This window comes from Telopea speciosissima, chromosome 1, assembly GCF_018873765.1.
Source record: "Telopea speciosissima isolate NSW1024214 ecotype Mountain lineage chromosome 1, Tspe_v1, whole genome shotgun sequence".
In the NCBI taxonomy this organism is placed as follows: Eukaryota; Viridiplantae; Streptophyta; class Magnoliopsida; order Proteales; family Proteaceae; genus Telopea; species Telopea speciosissima.
Window position 1 is genome coordinate 81266616 of NC_057916.1, and position 18063 is coordinate 81284678.

The 18063-nt window shown below is 37.4% G+C and overlaps 2 protein-coding genes across 3 annotated transcripts; one reads left to right on the top strand and one right to left on the bottom strand.

Moving 5' to 3' along the window:
- Positions 1–5264: 5264 nt before the first annotated feature.
- Positions 5265–6692, top strand: LOC122665712. The gene is made up of 3 exons (XM_043861864.1): positions 5265–5473; positions 6373–6505; positions 6590–6692. Exons 1-3 carry the CDS (start codon positions 5316–5318, stop codon positions 6644–6646), a joined length of 348 nt encoding a protein of 115 aa, XP_043717799.1. The 5' UTR covers positions 5265–5315; the 3' UTR covers positions 6647–6692.
- LOC122665685 lies at positions 6273–8780 on the bottom strand. 2 transcript variants are annotated; one of them, XM_043861843.1, is made up of 8 exons: positions 8460–8780; positions 8191–8363; positions 7839–7941; positions 7595–7711; positions 7320–7490; positions 7101–7224; positions 6724–6867; positions 6273–6638 (listed from the first exon to the last, which is right to left on the bottom strand). In XM_043861843.1, the coding sequence occupies exons 1-7, from the start codon at positions 8739–8741 to the stop codon at positions 6740–6742; spliced, it is 1098 nt and encodes a 365-aa protein (XP_043717778.1). In that variant the 5' UTR covers positions 8742–8780; the 3' UTR covers positions 6273–6638; positions 6724–6739. The 2 variants fall into 2 exon arrangements, with proteins under 2 accessions (XP_043717778.1, XP_043717773.1); XM_043861838.1 differs by having other exon boundaries at positions 6273–6867.
- Between the last annotated feature and the right edge of the window lie 9283 nt (positions 8781–18063).

Consider the following 18063-nt stretch of genomic DNA (forward strand, 5'->3'; position numbering starts at 1 on the left):
AAATGATTTTTAATTATTTTATTCAGATCTCTTTTTTTTGGTATAATTTTTTTCATATCACGATTCACTCACTTTTGATGGTTTGGATTTAATAATTATGGGAAAAAGAACACTATCGCCATCAGTGATTTTCACCTTTCCATGTGGGGGTACGATTGTCATTTTCCATGATCATGTGTCTAGGCATAGCTGCGCAAAAGTTGTGCGCCGCACACAACTAGGTAGCCTTATTTTCCCTATATATTATAAATTAGGAAAATAAGAATTTTATTTGGAAACTTTGTCCTCTTCATGTTAAAAAGATATCTCCACCCTTCTTTTAGATGATGAAAGAATAGCAACATGGGACCGTTGACATAGTCCACACTCTTGGACAAAGAAACACTTCTCTACAAACTATATAATTTACGGGGCGTTGTTCTCTGCTCAGGAGCGCATCTGGGCTTAGGCTGTACCTAGACACATGGGGTTGGAATGTTGGATAGGGACGGGATTACCACCATTCATGGGGGTGGGTCGATCATTTCGCACACTCTCCATGTGTCTGGGTGCATCTTGCACCCCCAGTGCAGAGAACTTTATCCCATAATTTATATTAGGGAAAAATGAAGCGTGCTTGTCAAAGTGGCTTCCACACCCAAACACAACCTAGGACGAAATGACCACTTTTCCTCTATTGATTCTACTATGTACATTGTGATTGGCCCTCGTGCTGGCGTAGGAGACAAGCTGCTAGGAAGAGAACCCTCTCCCTTTATATTATAAACAATCTTTCTTTCACCCCATATGCTTATTTGTATATTACAAACTATATAATTTATGGAAAAAAAGAACATTGTTTGGTCATGTAACTCATGTTGATGCCCCTTGTGCGCATTCTCATTGGCCTCACGCTAGTGCAAGGGATACACAACAAAGCAACTATCTCTTGCCCATACTTTATATTACATACAATCTCTCTTACCGACAAATATAACATATTTTATATACTATCTCTCACCTACATGTTTATACATATTTTACAATATTTTATTTATTATATTATTATATACACTCTCTTATATAATCGGTTTAAATGGTTTACCGTTGGTTTAATCGGTAAAAGCCCTTACCAAACGTTTATTAAACGATTTGATTTTTAAACAAAACAAACCATTTAATAAATTTTCTGTTGGTTTCGGTTTAAATAGTTCGATTCAATTTTCCCTTTTAGTATAACACATTTTTTTTATTCCACTCGAGTAAATCCTGTCAATTCACATATATGCTCGGAAAATGTTTATGTTAATGATAACTTTTAATAACGACATACAATGATAAGTCACTTTCAAACTAATTTTTAGATATATTTTTACCATTGATTTAAAGAACTTTTGAGAATAAAGGAGGGTAATCAAAAGAAGGTGTCAAGTTCTAAATACATTTATAGAAATGTCATTTGATAGTCCCTTTAAATTATAGGGGTGGAATCTACAAGCCACTCATGTGTATTGGTATCTCCAGCTGTCCCAAGCCATTGGATACACAAAAAGGTTAAAGAAAAGAGAGTGTGTCATTCATGTGTGAGATAATATGTACTATCGATAGTATGTACAGCAATTTCCCTTAAATTATTAATCATGCCCACACCCTTATTTTTTTATTACAAACACAACTCGAGAGATCCCAACATCTAGGGTGTCAACCAGTCGGTCTGGTTGGTTTTGGTTGGGCCTAATCTTTCTCCACCCTTTTTTAAATGCTTAATTTATTTGAATGGCTCATCTAAGTACGTACGTCACAAGAGCTTTGGCGTCGAAAACACCATAATAGAATGTTAACATGATTTTAACAGAGATGTGATTGGGTTGCGACATCATAATTTTGTGTATTAACAAAACATTTAAAAAAAAAAAAAAACGATCACTCTGAGATTATGTAAGTTTCAATATACCAGGAAAAAAAATTCAGGATTTAATATGTAGTTTAAGGTTAAAAAAGATCTAATGAATAATTATTGAGACCAAAGTTATTATTATTATTATATATATATATATAAAAGAATGATATCAATGACTAAATGCTTAAAATCTTATTTCACCACGCGGTGAAGGTTCACCACATCATCCTAGGGTTCACAAACCCCTATAGGGTTTTAATATGTTCCCGAAGTTGCTTTCTGATACCTTCCTCACAATCAGCTAAAGCCCTGCGGTGAATGGATTCCCATTAATCATGGCTTAAGGAAAACTTGGTCCTTTACCAAACCTAAAAAAAAAAGAAAACTCGACCCTAAAACTTATAAGTAGTTCTTTATAAAGTACCCAAATCTTATGAAATAACCATGGAACCAATAGTTTCTTTCATTTGCTGATTTAAATGATATTTAGCTTAGATAAAGGATAATTCTGGATTATTGAGAAGTCAGGGAGCATTCTGATATTTTGCAACAATATAAGATATATATCTCCTTGTGTCCTATTGGAAGGAAAGAAATGAAACCCTCATTCTCCTCTTCTTTTTCCTTTTTCGTTTCTTCTCTATTCTTTTGAATCCATGCTCTAAGATTCTCCATTCTGAAACAGCGAAAAGTGATCTTCTTCGTTCCACATCAATGAGAAGAGCTAGGATGTGGTTCATTTGCTTTCTTTTGTTGGTATCAGAAATTAATGCGAATAAGTTCCAGAACTTATGTAAAAAAGGCTTTATCAATGAGTTTGTTGATTAACTTGCAGTTTTTAGTATAGTTAGAAATTGTGGGCTTGCTTGATGACTTTAAGTATCTAATCTACATTTTGTAAAGTTGTTTGTGAATAGTTAATGTATGTGTTGAAATCTAGGTTTTGAAAAAGGAATATTTTGTTTTATGATTTCAGATTATGGAAATTAATTGATCATATATTTGGAATACAAAATTAGGAGAATAATTTGTGTTTTTCATGCATTTACACACAGTAGTCGTTGGAACCATAAATCTGTATATTGTAGTGGTTTGTGTTATCATGAATATGTACTTTGAATTTGTTGGAATCATTAATATGTACATTATAATTGTTCGGAATCATGAGTCTATTTGATGTGATTGTGGAAAAGCTTAATGAGGGTTTATCTAAGCCTTTAGTCGAGACGTTGGCTGAGGGTATGTGGCTAGTGAGATTTGGACTTCACTGAGACATCAATGAGGGAATTTGGACCCTAGTTGAGACATCGGTTGTGGGTACATTTGGACCCATTTGTCCAACAGTGAGATTTGAACCTCATTTGATCAATGAGGATTTGTCTGAACCCCAGCTGAGACATCAGTTGTGGGTATATTTGGACCCATCTATTTGACAATGGGATCTAGGTTCCATTTGAGACATCATTTGGGGATTAATTTTGGATCTCAGTCGAGACATCGATTGATGGTATATTTGGACCCCTACCTAGGTTATATATTTGGGCTCCATCTGAATCATCAGTGGGGGATTGTTTAGCCCTCATTGAGTGTTTTCAAAGTTTTGAAATCTTTGAAAATAAATGATTATATATGTTTTGGAATTTTTTCCCATGCTGGAATTGATATTTGGATATAATGTGATTCTTTTAAAAATGTGTACTTGTTTTTTTCACCTTATTCCTTGTTGGAATTAGGTATTTGCTAATAGTGTGAATCTTTAAATGTGTTTGGTTGATTCTGAGTGGTTTATGGTGGTTTAATTAAGTTTCACACTTTCTGCTATAGTTTTTTATTAGTGTGTCACACTAGTAGCTTTGGGCATTGCTTAGGTATTAGGGTGTGACATTTTAAGTGGATAACTTTGAAATAAACCTTCAAAGTTATCCACTATGCAGATGAGTGATATTACAATTCTAACCGTTGGATGTCCAAAGAGTGGTATAGATTGGTCATATACGTCAATTTTATAATTTAATTCAATCAAAATACTCTCCCACGTATTGACATGTATCCATCTATTTTTCCATGAACACATACTATTACTCTAGCAACTATTGTGCACTCTCTCTTAGTGTTTGATTTTTCAAAACCTGTATTTAGCCACCTAGAAATTTTCTATTGGACTGAAGCTTCACAAGTAAGTAGGAGACCTCTACCCAAGGTTGGAAAAATTGGATCAAATCGGTTGGTTTGGGCCAATCCAAATTCTGGCTAACTTGGGATCAGACTGATCCTATACGTAAACTAGTGTTTATGGGTTCTTCAGCTGATTCCATCAATTCTTGACTAATTCTGGCTAATTCCAAGATATGGATCAGGATTCCTTATTTAAACATGCCTTCACTTCCCTACGAATTTAGGGCCAATTTGACCTGTCAGAGACTCACACAGTAGATATTCAAGTGTCTACTTGGAGATTCTTTTTCTAGGTTGTCCGCTTAGGCCCTGCATGAGAACACTTTTGTTTATCTATTTCTTTGTCTGAGAACAAAATAAAAAATAATTTGCACTGTTTCATATTTGTACTTAGGAAAGAACCAGTTACAAAAAGTTACTGAGAAATTGAGAAACAGAAGTTTTAGTTTGAAACTTCTCTGCTCCAAAAACAGAAGGGAGAATTTGGGGAGGAAGGTTGCTCTTCAGTTCTTTAATGAACACATTGTTAATTTGATGGGTAAGTTAGTAATTTCATGTTCAAAATAAAACATCACCTCCAATGCAACTTCAAACACCACCACCACCATCATTACTACTGCCGCCACTTTCACCACCGCCACTACCACCACCACTACTATAAAGTAAGAACACTATCACCATCACCACTATATACACTATATTTTTGGGTATTCAATGATATTTTGAAAATTTATAGAAGTTCCAGAAACAGAAATGATTGCAAATAACAAATATGTTTCTGACATCAAAACATATTTTTTCACTCATAAATTTGGTCTAGTGTTAAAATGCAAAAAATATTTATCGAATAAATACATGTCCAATGGAAACAGAAATGTTATCATGGAGAGCCTTGAAGAACCATTTTGTTGTCATGAGGCCCAATTCTAAAGATGCCAAAGCAGTGGTTTCTAGTGTGGTTCCATAGCCTTCGCCGTAAACCCTCTGGATTTGTTGCCTTCTTTCTCGAGTACCATTTCGTGTTCCATTTCTCCGTTTGGCGGCTTTTGTAAGAGTTCGGAGGCGTCGAAGCATCAAAAAATGGAAGTGCAAATTGCACGCAATGGGTACTATTTGATATCCTCCCGCTTCGCTTCTTCTCTCCATTGATGCACTGGTTGTGGATTTTTCATACACATTAATCGATTTTCTTCCTTTCAAGAATCAACAATCAAGATTGTGCCTGTCATCGTGTTTGAGAGAGAAAGAGAAGTGGCCGTTAATGGCTTCATTTAGATGGATTCTTCAGCTCCACAAGGACGTCCCTCGAGCCGCTCGTTTCTACTCAGAAGGGCTGGATTTCGGTATCAATGTCTGCACTCTTCGGTGGGCTGAGCTCCAATTTGGTCCTCTCAAATTAGCTCTTATGCGATCCAATAGGTAGGTTTCCCCCTACCCCCACCCACCCAACTCTCTCTTCTGCGTGTTTATACTTTGCTGAAGTTCTTTCTTGATTATTCGTCCACTACTTAATCCAACTCACCATTCAATTGGATATAAGTCAAGTTGGAAAGGCATTGTTAAAACTTCTGAACTGATCTGTTAGTGCGAAAGATATGGTATGGGAAGATCTCTTTGATACATCATGGTTATTGCGAAATGCGAAATTTATATAGTTTTATTTTAATCGTTTTGAGATGAGTCTGGACTTAAACCTAGTCTATCGTTAATTACAAATTTTGATGCTATTCTTCAATGATTGGAAATTTGTCTAGAGTTCTTTTGGGGTAGCTCATGATTGAAAGCGAGTACAAGGTTTTATCTTGATAATATTAAGTGGGAATCTGCCCATGATCTTAGAGATTGATAACACCCTCTGCCATATGAAACCGTGGGTGATCTTGAGAAAATTTCCCCCCTTTATACCCATACCCTCAGTAGTGCTAACAAAATCCATTATAGCAACTCAGATAAAGCATCAACTGGTGGACAATTGAGGTTAGTATAATATATAATATTGGACAAAAGGATTGACTTTACATAACTGATGTCATTGACAAGGATATAATGTATCTTCACCACCTCTGCGAACGAAGTTATACATAAAATGTACTGCATTTTATTATTAATATGGCCAAAAAGAACAAGGAGCACAATGTTGTAACATAGCTGGAGAGAATGCTGGCTTCAAAGGTTCCATTAACTAGAAGCAATAGGTTCTTAGTTTCCTTGATTAAAAGGTAAGATGATTGCAATGTTCATTGTAAAATAATGATTCCATATCCATGCCTATGTGTTTTTCATTTTGGCTGGGCTTAGCCCTAACTCCTGCTTCACAGTGACCATGTTGTGCAGAATGGATACTCTTCACTTCTGTCCTTCACTGTAACTGACATTCACAGCACGGTGACAAAGTTGATGGCATTAGGAGCAGAACTGGATGGTCCCATCAAATATGAGATTCATGGCAAGGTAACTTCCTCACTTAGACCAGCATTATGCCACTTATATGATCATTACTGTCATCTCAACACAACATGCTGGATTGTCTTGCAGGTTGCAGCTATGCGATGCCTTGATGGTCACATGTTGGGCCTATATGAACCTGCATGAGAGCAACAGGGGAAGTAGGTACATTCAAACAAGTGACCAAGCTAGGTAAAACCGTTGATGAACCTAATAGGTGAGACCTTTCATTGTGGCATCTCAAGATTCCTTTGAAGACATTGCAAATGCATGAGAAATTTCTCCCTTCTGTGGGTTCCCTTGAATTATGGATAATGTTTGTTCATCCAGATCAATCAACACCGTGCATAATGTGTAGAGTGTTGGACCTGAAAGCATTCAGGCAAGTTAGGATGTATGCAATATTGAGGGAAATTTAATTGAAATACAATGAATATAGTCTATAAACAAAACCCCAAACATAGATTGGCACATGCAGGGGCTTGATTAAACATTCAATGGCTTAAGCTAGGAAATTTTCTGAACCAAGAATCAATTTGATTTGCTGATATTAACAATCTGAACAACCCGATCACCTGTAGATTGATGTGCACATTAATACCTGTCATGTAGATGGGGTATCTCTCATCATCCACATCTCCGAGAACTGAGAGGATATCAGCTTTAGACTGTATTGGTAGTTGAGCTGCTCTTCTTTCCCTGCTTATAGAGTTCTCATCTTGTACCTTTTAAGAAAATGTGGGTCAGTAGTTTTAACCCGTAAACTTATCTATTCTGTCCATCAAAACATCTTTCTGTCTGCATTCAATCTTTCAAATACCTGCTCTACTTGGAGGTGAAGATACATGTTTGCATGGAAGAAAGGCTTCATCCCAACCTCGTGAACCGAAACCCGGTTCCTTGATGCAGTTTCAACATTCAAGATCTTACGTTTTCCCACATCAACCAGATTATAGCTATGGCCAACTGAAGGTGCTGATAAATGAATTCGCTGAAGACCAAGAAGCCGTGGAATCAAAACCAAGCAGGCAAGCAGCACATATTTTATGCCCAACATGAAAATCAGATTTACAGGAGAGAGAGAGAGGTGCATACACTTAGTGCATCATCAAGGCTTGTTGCTTCAAGCAGATCTCGAGAAATAAAGTTCCGAGCAATGCCACCGGGTACAATTTCACTTTCAGATGGAGGTACAGAGTTTAGAGTGAATGCCTGAAGGAACAATGTACAAAAGGATCTATATTCAGTAAAAAAATTAGTCTTTGAGTATTATCTCTGGTAATTAACCATTACTTGCTTCCAATGAAGATCCAGATGAATCAAACAGAGGTGACATTACCAGTCCATCGCTGTTGAACCCAAATGCACAACTTGGGAGTTCGCCTGCATATGTGTAAGCAGTGAACAGTAGTCCAGTCGACAGTCTTCCCTTGATCAGATACCTGTGTAGGGACAGCCCAATTTAGACGAAAGCTCTTGCCACTGATTTGAAACAGTTGGATCAGCCAAAACACGCAAGGGTTATCTGCTAAATGTCTCTCATCCTATATGTCTAAAATCACATACTCAGTGAATTGTTTAAACAAAATAATTCAGGTAAAACTGTGTAGGTTTAGTTGATATTATTATCTGTTTTTTTGTTAGCCTCTGAAATACACCAATCCAACAGTGTTTATGAGTTGAAGCATTACGTGTGGCCAACCAAAGCAATATTAGCATCCTCATTGTGTGCTGCAATGGCCATGGAATCATTTACAATGAGAACATCAGAGCAGTCATCTGAGGTCTCCACATCTGGAAGTGTTGCCATCGCCATTTTTGGGAGAAATGGGAGAACCTCCTTCCTGAAGTTCAGTAGTATTATCTGTGTTGTGAACAATTTAAGCTAGATAGAATCAGCAGGGATTGGAAATAAAGGAAATATATGAATGGAATTCATTTTTATTGTTTCAAAGTGTACATGGAGAAGAGGCACGCCGCTCCCATCTGCAGTCCCAGTAAGCTCATCCCAGTACCTTGGGAACTTGCTCTTGTTGGTCTCGGAGAGTGATCTGATGAGTGGTTGAGACTGAGGGGACTGAGCATAGGGAAGGAGTTGGTGTCTAAAGATGAGGTCTGTGGCCAACCTGCTCTTTATCAGGTTGGAGAACCTCCTGCCTATGAGGAAGCCCATCTGGTAAGCGTCTTCACAGGGTCCTACCTCAAGTGTCTCCAGCTTTTCTGCATTGCTTGTGCTTCCCATGTCTAAATTGCTATCTTCTGGAGTTCTGTGTTTCAATCTTCCCCCCTCCCTTCTTTCTTTTCTAAATTCTGTTTCTGTGTCTGTGGGCGAAAGAACTACCGTTACCACCCAACAAGCATCTTATCCTTTCCTTCTATTCACAGCCCTGGGCCTCAATAACAAGTCATGCGTCACCTATAGGAAAGCCCATCAAACAGTTTTCCTGTGGTGAGGGGAATCCCATCATGATCTCCCCTGTATATGAATTACTAATGCAAACTATCTTCTTTATTGTTTTTTATCAAAAAAAAAAAAATAAAAAAAATCTGCTTTATTGTTCTAGGAGTCCCATCTGAGTGTTGAAACCCTTTAATGAAGAGGTTCTCTTTTCATTGTGGGTGATGGAAAACTTGATCCTCTACTCAATATCTGTAACCTTTCTCAGTAATTTTCTGTTTTTTTTTTTTTTTTTTTTTCTTCTTTCTATTATATAAGTAGGTCTGCATTTTGTGGGCCAGATTTTATTGCATATTGAAGTATAAAGCAGAATAGAAGTGTGTTAGGGATATAATCAGAGCTTACCCTTTTTTTGGAATTGGGAGCTTCATATATATATTTTTCTATAGAGGGGGGGAGGGGGGGAGGAGGGGATTGAACCGGGGAGGGGGGGAAGGTACCAGCCAGGAGATTTGAAATCGAGACCTCCTGGAGAGCATGGGCATGAAGCGCGCCACGGCTCACCAGTTGCACTAGGCAGATGTTGGTAATCAGAGCTTAGCGTATGTTTATGTTCATGAAATCATCAGTTAGATGTTCTCAACATATAACAGTTATATTTCTTCTTCTATTTAGTAAAAGGTAGAGGGGTTAACACAATGTTAGAGCATATTGATATCTTAAACACCAATAGGGAGAAGAGAGGGAAAATAATTTGGTGGGCATCTATGCATCAAAAAAGGAGGGTGGACCTTGGCGCAAACGGTTTCTCCATTGTGACCTAGTGGCAGGTTCGAGTTGGAAAACAAACTCTATGCAAATCGGGGATAACATTGTATACATTATGACCCTTTCCAGACCCCACAACGGTGGGAAGAAATCAAATTTAAAGTAGAGAGAGAGAGAGAGAGAAATATCCTCTCAACTAGTGGTGTTAACCATTGGCCCGGTTGGTTGCAATTAGGTTTAATCGGTCCCTGCCAACTTAAGGCCCCCGTATTGTTATCGCACCGTTTATTTAATCGGGTCTCACATGTCAGGCATGGACTCAATTATATTTTGTTAGTCAGTTAGCAGTCCATGGTCATGTTCAAATTAATCGGGTATAAACGGACTAATTGAGCTATAAACGGGTCATAAATGGGTTGCTCTAATGTAAACAGGCTAATCGGACTATAAATGGTCGGTTGTGGTTTGTGATCAGTTTTACTAATGTCGATTGCTATTGGTTGGATTATAACTAAGTACAGTACACGACCAATAATAATCGATCCAGGCCTGACATTGGGCCATTTTCTAACCGATCAGTTTTGGTCGGACCTACAATGTATATCTATTATTGTATTTCTTCAGGCGTTCACACGTATCCATGAACCCTCCTTATCCAATCTAAACATGTTTGTAAGGGACTTTAAGGTCCACCTGTAATCGTTAGTAGGTTGATTAGTTCCTCTTGTTGATGGCAATGCCGAAGGTGGGAGAAACTGATTCTATTTTTTTTGTTTAGAGTTTCTGGATTAGTCCAATAGTGGTTCCTTGTCATTTTTTACATTCTTTTTTTATTACGTACAAATGATCCTTTAGTGGGAAAAAAAAAAGAAAGCAAAAAAGCACACGCTGACAGTGTATATATACTTCTCTCTCACAATTTCTCTCCTAACTCTCTTCATTAAATATGTGGACATCTATTTATATCAATACTGGGGGTTACTCATGCAAGATGGAGTTTGGATCTAGTTGCATTTCCAACCTGATAGTTTTGCTTGTAAATCCATATATATATATATATATATATATATATATATATTTGACTTCATCATTAAATAAAGTAAGATAGTCCATGAAATACGTACCACTTGTGGATTAATCCAAACTTAAAACCTAAATAGGATGCCAAAAAACAAAAAAAAAAAGAATAATCAAACTACAATCACAACACAAAGATATACGAGGTCTGATAAGTAAATCATCTACTACGAGCTGAGAGCTTTACTAGTGATAGAGAAAAATGTTACAAGCTCTCTTCCTCATGTCTCTTTGTGTATACAAAAAATTCCCCAACCCTAATAATTCTGATTGCTATCAATTTAAAAAAACAAAACAAAGGGCTTTTAAGAGGCACCCACAACCCAAACTATAGAATATAAAACATTATTAACTCTCAAAACACAAAAACTTAAGCTTGAACTTTAGGTAGAGGGACCTAACTGTTATATATATGTATGTCACGAATTCTTATACCAGTTTCGAAGAATAACCCGTCCCGACATTTTTTGTGGCGACCATCATGGAACTTTTTTTAAGATTTGTGATGGTAGCGGAGGGCTTAAGCCTGATCCGATGGATCGACTTTATCCGATGGAGGAGTATTTATATTCTTTACCCGCTTTGTTGTAAAGAGAGTGAGATTTAAGGGTTTTCGATTTAGGATTTCTAAGAGAGAGAGAGGCAGTGTTGTTTTTGGGTGTTCTTGAGAGATCGATCTCCATTGTCATTTTCTCCGATTCACATAGTGAAACATCTTCAGCGTCACCCGTAGACGTAGCACATCATACTAGCCGATGTGTAAACCACATTAAATCACCGTGTCATCTTGCTTTGTTTTCGTTTTGTTCATATTTTGTTTGATGTTTGCTCTAACACTAACTAGTATACAAAGACACACAAGATCCTAGATTAACCAATATGAGATTATTCGCTATTAATCAACCTCACTCATGTTAGATCCTTGTGTTTTTTTGCTCTACAATTATTAAAACCACAATACAATACAACAGTTTAAGGGGGCTGTGTGAGAGAGCTGAGAATACTAAACTTCAAAGCTAGCTAGAGATTGAAAATTGAGGAGAAGAATATAATACTCAAACCATTTTAAGCTTAATGAGCCCATAAATTAAGATCTTAGTTCAAGAGTAGTAGAATAAAAACTCCACTTTGTAACACAAGTTAACAGTTTATGGGGCGACCACACTCTTTTTTGTGTTAAGTTGATCCAATTCACATAGTACTAAACTTTTTTCCACACGGCCGGGTAGGAGAGGAGCCATCCAGGCCCATAGAATATTGTATGATGATAACAAAGCAATAACAGTTTGTGTTTCTTAATCAAAACATTATAGAAGGTACAGTAACATGAACAACCCACATTTCCATTAAAGCAATAACAATTTGTGTTTCTAAAAGATGAAACACCCATCAATCAGTGCCACACAAGGATGGCCCCTTGGGTTTGGAAAGAAGGGAAAATGTAGGGTTTAAATAGGCTCCACCCTAAATTAGTTTAATTAGTTTAATGAGTTTTGATTTAGAGAGATGATGTGACCTAATTTGTTGTCAAAGATTAATTAAAGAGGTGTTTTTTTTTTTTTTTTTTCTTTTGGGGATTAAGAGGGCAGAGAGGGAGGGAGGGAATTAGGGGATGGGGATAGGCTCCATACAAACATAGCATCAGCTAAACCAAGCTGAATTAACCACTGAGTGGTACTAGGCCAAATGGGGCCAAATGATCGAAAATACAACCGACAAGGCAGACCTAACCAAGGAATCCGCCACAACATCAAGATCCACCTAACCAAGGAATCCGCCACAACATCAGAGGATCTTGGAACATACAAAAAAGTACAAGAAGAGAATGACATATGTAATTGAAAAATATCCTTTGCAAATATTAAGAATCTCGAAATCAAAGGAGCCTGAGTTGAACTGAGAGATAAGTGAGGAACAATCAGAGTCGATAATAATTTCAGTGATACCACTACTAATCGCATGGAGAAGCCCTGCTCGCACCGCCAAAAGACTCAACCACCAGCGCCGATCCACACTGAACCCCACAAAAATAAGCAGAGACAAGCTTTCCAAAATGATCCCGGCGCACGATACTAATACCTCCATAACCCGAATCAGGTTCCACGCAGAGTCGCAATTTACCTTGATGCATTGGAGAAGAGGAGAGGTCCAAGTGGTACTAACAGAAGAATTGGAAGAGGGAAGCAAACAAAAGTTAAGCAGGTCTGGTTAAAAAACCATAGTAGATTTTTATTTTAGGGTTTCATGGTTAGTAGTGTTTATAGGGTTCCGATCCATATACTCTCATGCAAATGGGTTTAACAGTAAAAATTAAAGCTGCTCTGAAAACTGAAAATACTTTGCCCACAAGTAAAGATAATGTCTTACACATTCAAGAGAGAGAGGTGAGGGTGTGAATATTGCTTGGAATTGCAGCTTTCATGATTTTCAGTACAAAATATTTTGGAACTTGTTGCAAGCAAGAGTAGATCTCTCTCTCTCTCTCTCATTTACTGTGCCATATGCATGTAAATAATAGGAATGATCGATCAAAAGGAGGAGAATACAAATTAGTTACAGAGAGACTCCATCTAGTTCCTGGTTCTTGGGTTCTCCAAACCATGTCCAAGGCTCTTCTTCTCCTTACAAATAAATAAGCCCACAAAAGAGAGAGAGCAACAGTTAGCCAACAAGAATTGTTATTGATTAGATGAAGAGAAGCTACAAAAAACTTTATAAATTCATATAATAAGCTTTCAAAGGATTTTTAAGTAGCTAGCTGCTTCCTTCCTTTACTTCCTTTTGCATACATGATGATATATATGGTTGTTGTTGGAAACTTGTACCACATTCGATCATAACTACAAAAACCCTAACAAGAAAGAATGGTTCCATTAGTAATTAAATAATATAATAAAAGAATTGAAGAAAAAGAAGAAGAAGAAGAAAGGGAAAGGGAAAGGGAAAGGGAAAGGGAAAGGGAGAGGAGGGAGCTCCCTTCAGTCCAAGTACAGGAAGCATAAGATTCAACTAATCTCCCGCATCATTCGCTCATCTGCCAAGCACCAGCACCATCTCTCTTTCTCTCTCTTATAGTACTTGGCATTTGGGTGAATGAGTCGGCAGCTAATTAAATCTTACAGCCACCCATGAGTGGACTGAAGAAAGCTCTCTCTTTTTACAAGTCGTAATCCACCATGAATTAATTAATGGACCAAATTAACCTTCTTAGCTATATACTTTGTTATCTTCCAAGATCATCAAGAAGAAGAAATGAGAAAAATTAATATCTGGGCAGGCATCCAAAATCATATGGAAAAAGATAGAAAGTCAGTCTCCCCCAGACACAATCTAGCGGTAAGAGAGAGAGAGGAAAAAGAATTCTGAAGAAAGGGACTGGCCATGGAAAGGAAAACCCACTAGGGAGACTGGGAGATGGAACTTGGAAAAGAGCTTTAGTTTCCACCATTAGAACTAGCAGGAAAAACCCATGAATGGAACTATGGCCTTATATAGCTAAGAGAGAGAGAGAGAGAGAGAGAGAGAGAGGCTGAGATATCAGACAATAGTATAAGGGACATGGGAGGGAGATGGAACTTGGAAAGAGCTTTAGTTACTACCACCATTAGAACTAGAAGGCATCCCATGAATCTGAGAATGGAAGTATGGCCTTTTATAGCTAAGAGAAGGAGAGAGAGAGAGAGAGAGACAATAATATATATAAGGAATGATATTAAAAGAAAGAAAAACCATTAAATGAAAGGGACTTATTCTAAATGTACCGTCCCTCCAATCCCAGACTTTCTGGGTATAGAGGAAAAGGCTGGCGACCTTCACTGACCTTTACATTATTCCTTTATCTCTATAGCTCACTGTTTATATATAATTTATAATTACTAATGCAATGCCCCAAACCCTAACTACTATCTATCTATGTTTATAGAATAGAAGAGGTTAACATATATATGAAGATAAGACATTCATCAAATAGGGTGTATTGTGAAATAAATTTCTGAAACCTACAACTCGGATTTGTCACCCCATCTCTCTCTCTCTCTCTCTCTCTCTGCCTGCTCTGCTCTAAAGGAAAAAAGAAACAAACAAACAAACAAACATGAGTAGTCGTGTAATGTAATCAAGTAAGATTCAGTTTGGTTTGCCATCTGAAATGAAATCATTTCATTTTTGAATCTTGGTAGCATTTGAATTCATGAGAGTTCATGGTGAGGTGATCGATATATATGTTTGAGATGAGTAATATCTCAGCTGGTATCTTAATTAGATGAAATTTATGAGTTATTTCATCAACTGGGTCTTTCACAAAATGATTCATCTCAAGGTGATGAGCCCACTTAGGGCCTAGGAGTGTCCAAAATCAATCTGAACCGGTTGAGTTAATAAAAAATCTATTAATAAATCGAATTGAACCGGAGTGATTCCTTAATCGGTTGTGTTCGATTTGGTTTTTCTTTTTTTTTTTAAGTAACCGACACAAAATCGAACTGATAAACCAATAAAAATGTTATTTAATTAATATTTATGAAAAATTGAACCAACCTAATTGATAACGAACTAATAAGTCGATCTGTTAAGAATATCTGATAAAAACCCAAAACCAATCGAACCAAAATCGAATCCTACCTTAACGGGTCGCTTCGATTTATATCAATACATGCATAAAACTATCTGGATCAATCGAAACTTGACCGGATCAACCGTTTGAAACCCCCTCTCCAATCCATTTTGTTGATAAGGATATAATGCCCATTTTGTTATATAAGGGAAATAGTTATTTGGCCAAGAGTGCGGTCTACGCCAACACTCTCATGTATCTATCTATCTCTTCCTCAAAACAAAGGGGCAAAAGTGTCTTTTCATATAGGGATGAGAGAGATAGACCCATGAGAGTGTTGGTGTAGGCCACACTCCTGGACGGAGTTCTTTTTCCCAATAATTTAAATGTTTTCATTTTAATACTTAAGGGGAAGTTTTCATGCACGGCCGTATAAGTATGTACGGTCATGTCCCCTCTCACAAAGAGTTGGAAAAGTCATTAACCCCCACCCATTAATTAATGCCTTGAAACTCCACCCTCTCACAGCCGTGTATTATTTAATCATACACTAAACGCATGTCTAATATCTTATTCTAGATCTTTATCCCCTCTAATTATCTGTCCGGCCCAATTCCCAAGTTCCTCTAACAAGGAGGAGAGAGGATGGAATGACCACCTTATCCCTGCCCAAAAATTCTACTCTGGTGAGATCCACCACCCCCTATTAGAAGAACTGAGGAACTGGCCGGACAGGAAAATGGAAGAGATAATTTTCCTCTTATTCTATGCTCTGATGGCGGATATTTTTTAAGTATGCTACATCACTGTCTTATATATACAAGAATTAAGCCACGAACCAAATACCTATCTAATCAGAGACAAATTATTTTTGGTTTTTATTATCAATATCACTTCCCCCCCCCCCCCCCCACCCCTAACCCTACCCAACAAGATCTGTGGCAACTTCTTTAGTTAGTTTGAATTAATGTGACCAAGAATTAGGCTAATTAAGAATGTGGGAGTGATGCAGGAAAGGGTGTGAAACAAGAATTTTTTTAAATATAAATAGAGAAAAAGATCTCTGTTCGGGAGTGTGGCCTACGTCAGCACTCCCAAGAGTCTATCTCTTTCTTTTCCATGTGAAAGGGCACCTCTACCCCCTTGTTTTAAGGAGGAGAGAGATAGACATGTGAGAGTATTGGCATAAGCCACACTCCCAATCAGAAAACTGCTTCCCATATGAATAAATATATGTAAAGAATCTCTCAAGTGGGGATTAATTAGTGATTAGTCCACTAGATGAGACTAAAAACCTTTTATGAAGTCTAATCTCCAAATCAATATTATTAAGATGGGAATTCATTAAGAATTGGTAATTAAACAATTGAGTTAAGTTGGGTTGAGTAAAGAGTTGAGGTGAGAGACATGAGATAAGACGAGAAATGTGTTACTTATCAAGAACCAACAACAACCTATCCCACTATCATGGCAAGTAAGAAAATAATTTCGTAATAAAATGCAGTTGGCGTATTCTTCATCCCTCCTCCTCAGATTCTCGATCTTCTCCCTCTCACTGCATCACTGTCTTGTCAATCCAAAAAGCTGTACCTTCCCAACTCTTCTGCCTTCCTTCTACCCTCTCTCTCTCTCACCTACTCCCCCCCCCCCCTTTCCTCTCTATCGTCATCAATGTCCAATCACAACTTTTCTCCATCCCTTCTCCCTTCTTTCCTCAATCCTCTTCACAGAGCTAGCTACTATACACCTCCATAGAGCTCTCTCTCTCTCTCCTAACAGGGAAAATTCAAATGGGAGAGGAGGGTCCAGGGCTCCATCCACTTGTTGCAGAAACCAAGTACCGATGCAGGCAGTAAGAGACCCAGAGAGACACAGCAGGATCAGAGCATTTCATGCATGGAGAGATGCTTGTACACAAAATGGGGTTGGTTGGTTGTCCCATAAAAAAACAACCTTTGTGCTCTCACTCCTACTCACACTCCCGCTCTAACTTGTTTTCTTCTTTCCTTTTTTATATCATTCCCAATGTTTTACAATAAGCTCTTTTGTCATCATGGGTTACCAGAAATTATTCATACTATCACATGCTCTTTCTTTCTTTTTATTGAAATATTCTCACTGTTTTTTTTAAGGTTTTTCCAATTCTTATTTATGGGCATGGGGATCACCTAATTCTAATTGTTATTGTTCTATGTGTTATGGAATGAATATAATATCATATCAATTCGTTATGTATGGATGATGAGAGCAGGTTCACGGGTGGGATGTGAGAAAGTGTGTGCAAGAATATCCACATTAGCGTTGTGGGTTTTTTATTTTTTATTTTTTATTTCTGGGTATTTTAGACTTGTCCAAATTTACAAGTTTGAGGGTGAGATTTTCGACTTTCATGGGAACAGGGCTATCATTTCACCCCCCACTCTGTGTCCTGCGTGGGCACTACATTCCCCCCACAAAGAACTTTTATCCAAATTTCCATTAAGATTCATACAAGTACAACTCACCAAACACAACCTAAGATTTGAATCTCACTTTTGCTTATTTTTTAAACCTATCAAGCACCCATGCTTCCACGTGTTCCACGTGTTCAATTTTCAAAAGGTCAAGGCTGAATGTTTGATAGGTCCCATCTATGAGATAATATGAAACAAAAGTTAAGCACGCATGAAAGGATGATTTCAATATTACTAAATAAATAAATAAATAAAGGATGATTTCAATGTTTGTTTTGATATAATTTATTTGGGCGGTCAAGAAGCGGTTAGATAT

Excerpts from the sequence above, each read along its gene's own strand:
- LOC122665685 (XM_043861843.1), bottom strand. The coding sequence starts at position 8,741 with ATGGGAAGCACAAGCAATGCAGAAAAGCTGGAGACACTTGAGGTAGGA. Across the intron at positions 7,225-7,319 it reads TTCACCTCCAAGTAGAGCAG|GTACAAGATGAGAACTCTAT; the intron begins GTATTTGAAAGA and ends TTTTCTTAAAAG. Across the intron at positions 6,868-7,100 it reads ATACCCCATCTACATGACAG|GTCCAACACTCTACACATTA; the intron begins GTATTAATGTGC and ends GAATGCTTTCAG.
- LOC122665712 (XM_043861864.1), top strand. The coding sequence starts at position 5,316 with ATGGCTTCATTTAGATGGATTCTTCAGCTCCACAAGGACGTCCCTCGA. Across the intron at positions 5,474-6,372 it reads GCTCTTATGCGATCCAATAG|TGACCATGTTGTGCAGAATG; the intron begins GTAGGTTTCCCC and ends CCTGCTTCACAG. Across the intron at positions 6,506-6,589 it reads AATATGAGATTCATGGCAAG|GTTGCAGCTATGCGATGCCT; the intron begins GTAACTTCCTCA and ends ATTGTCTTGCAG.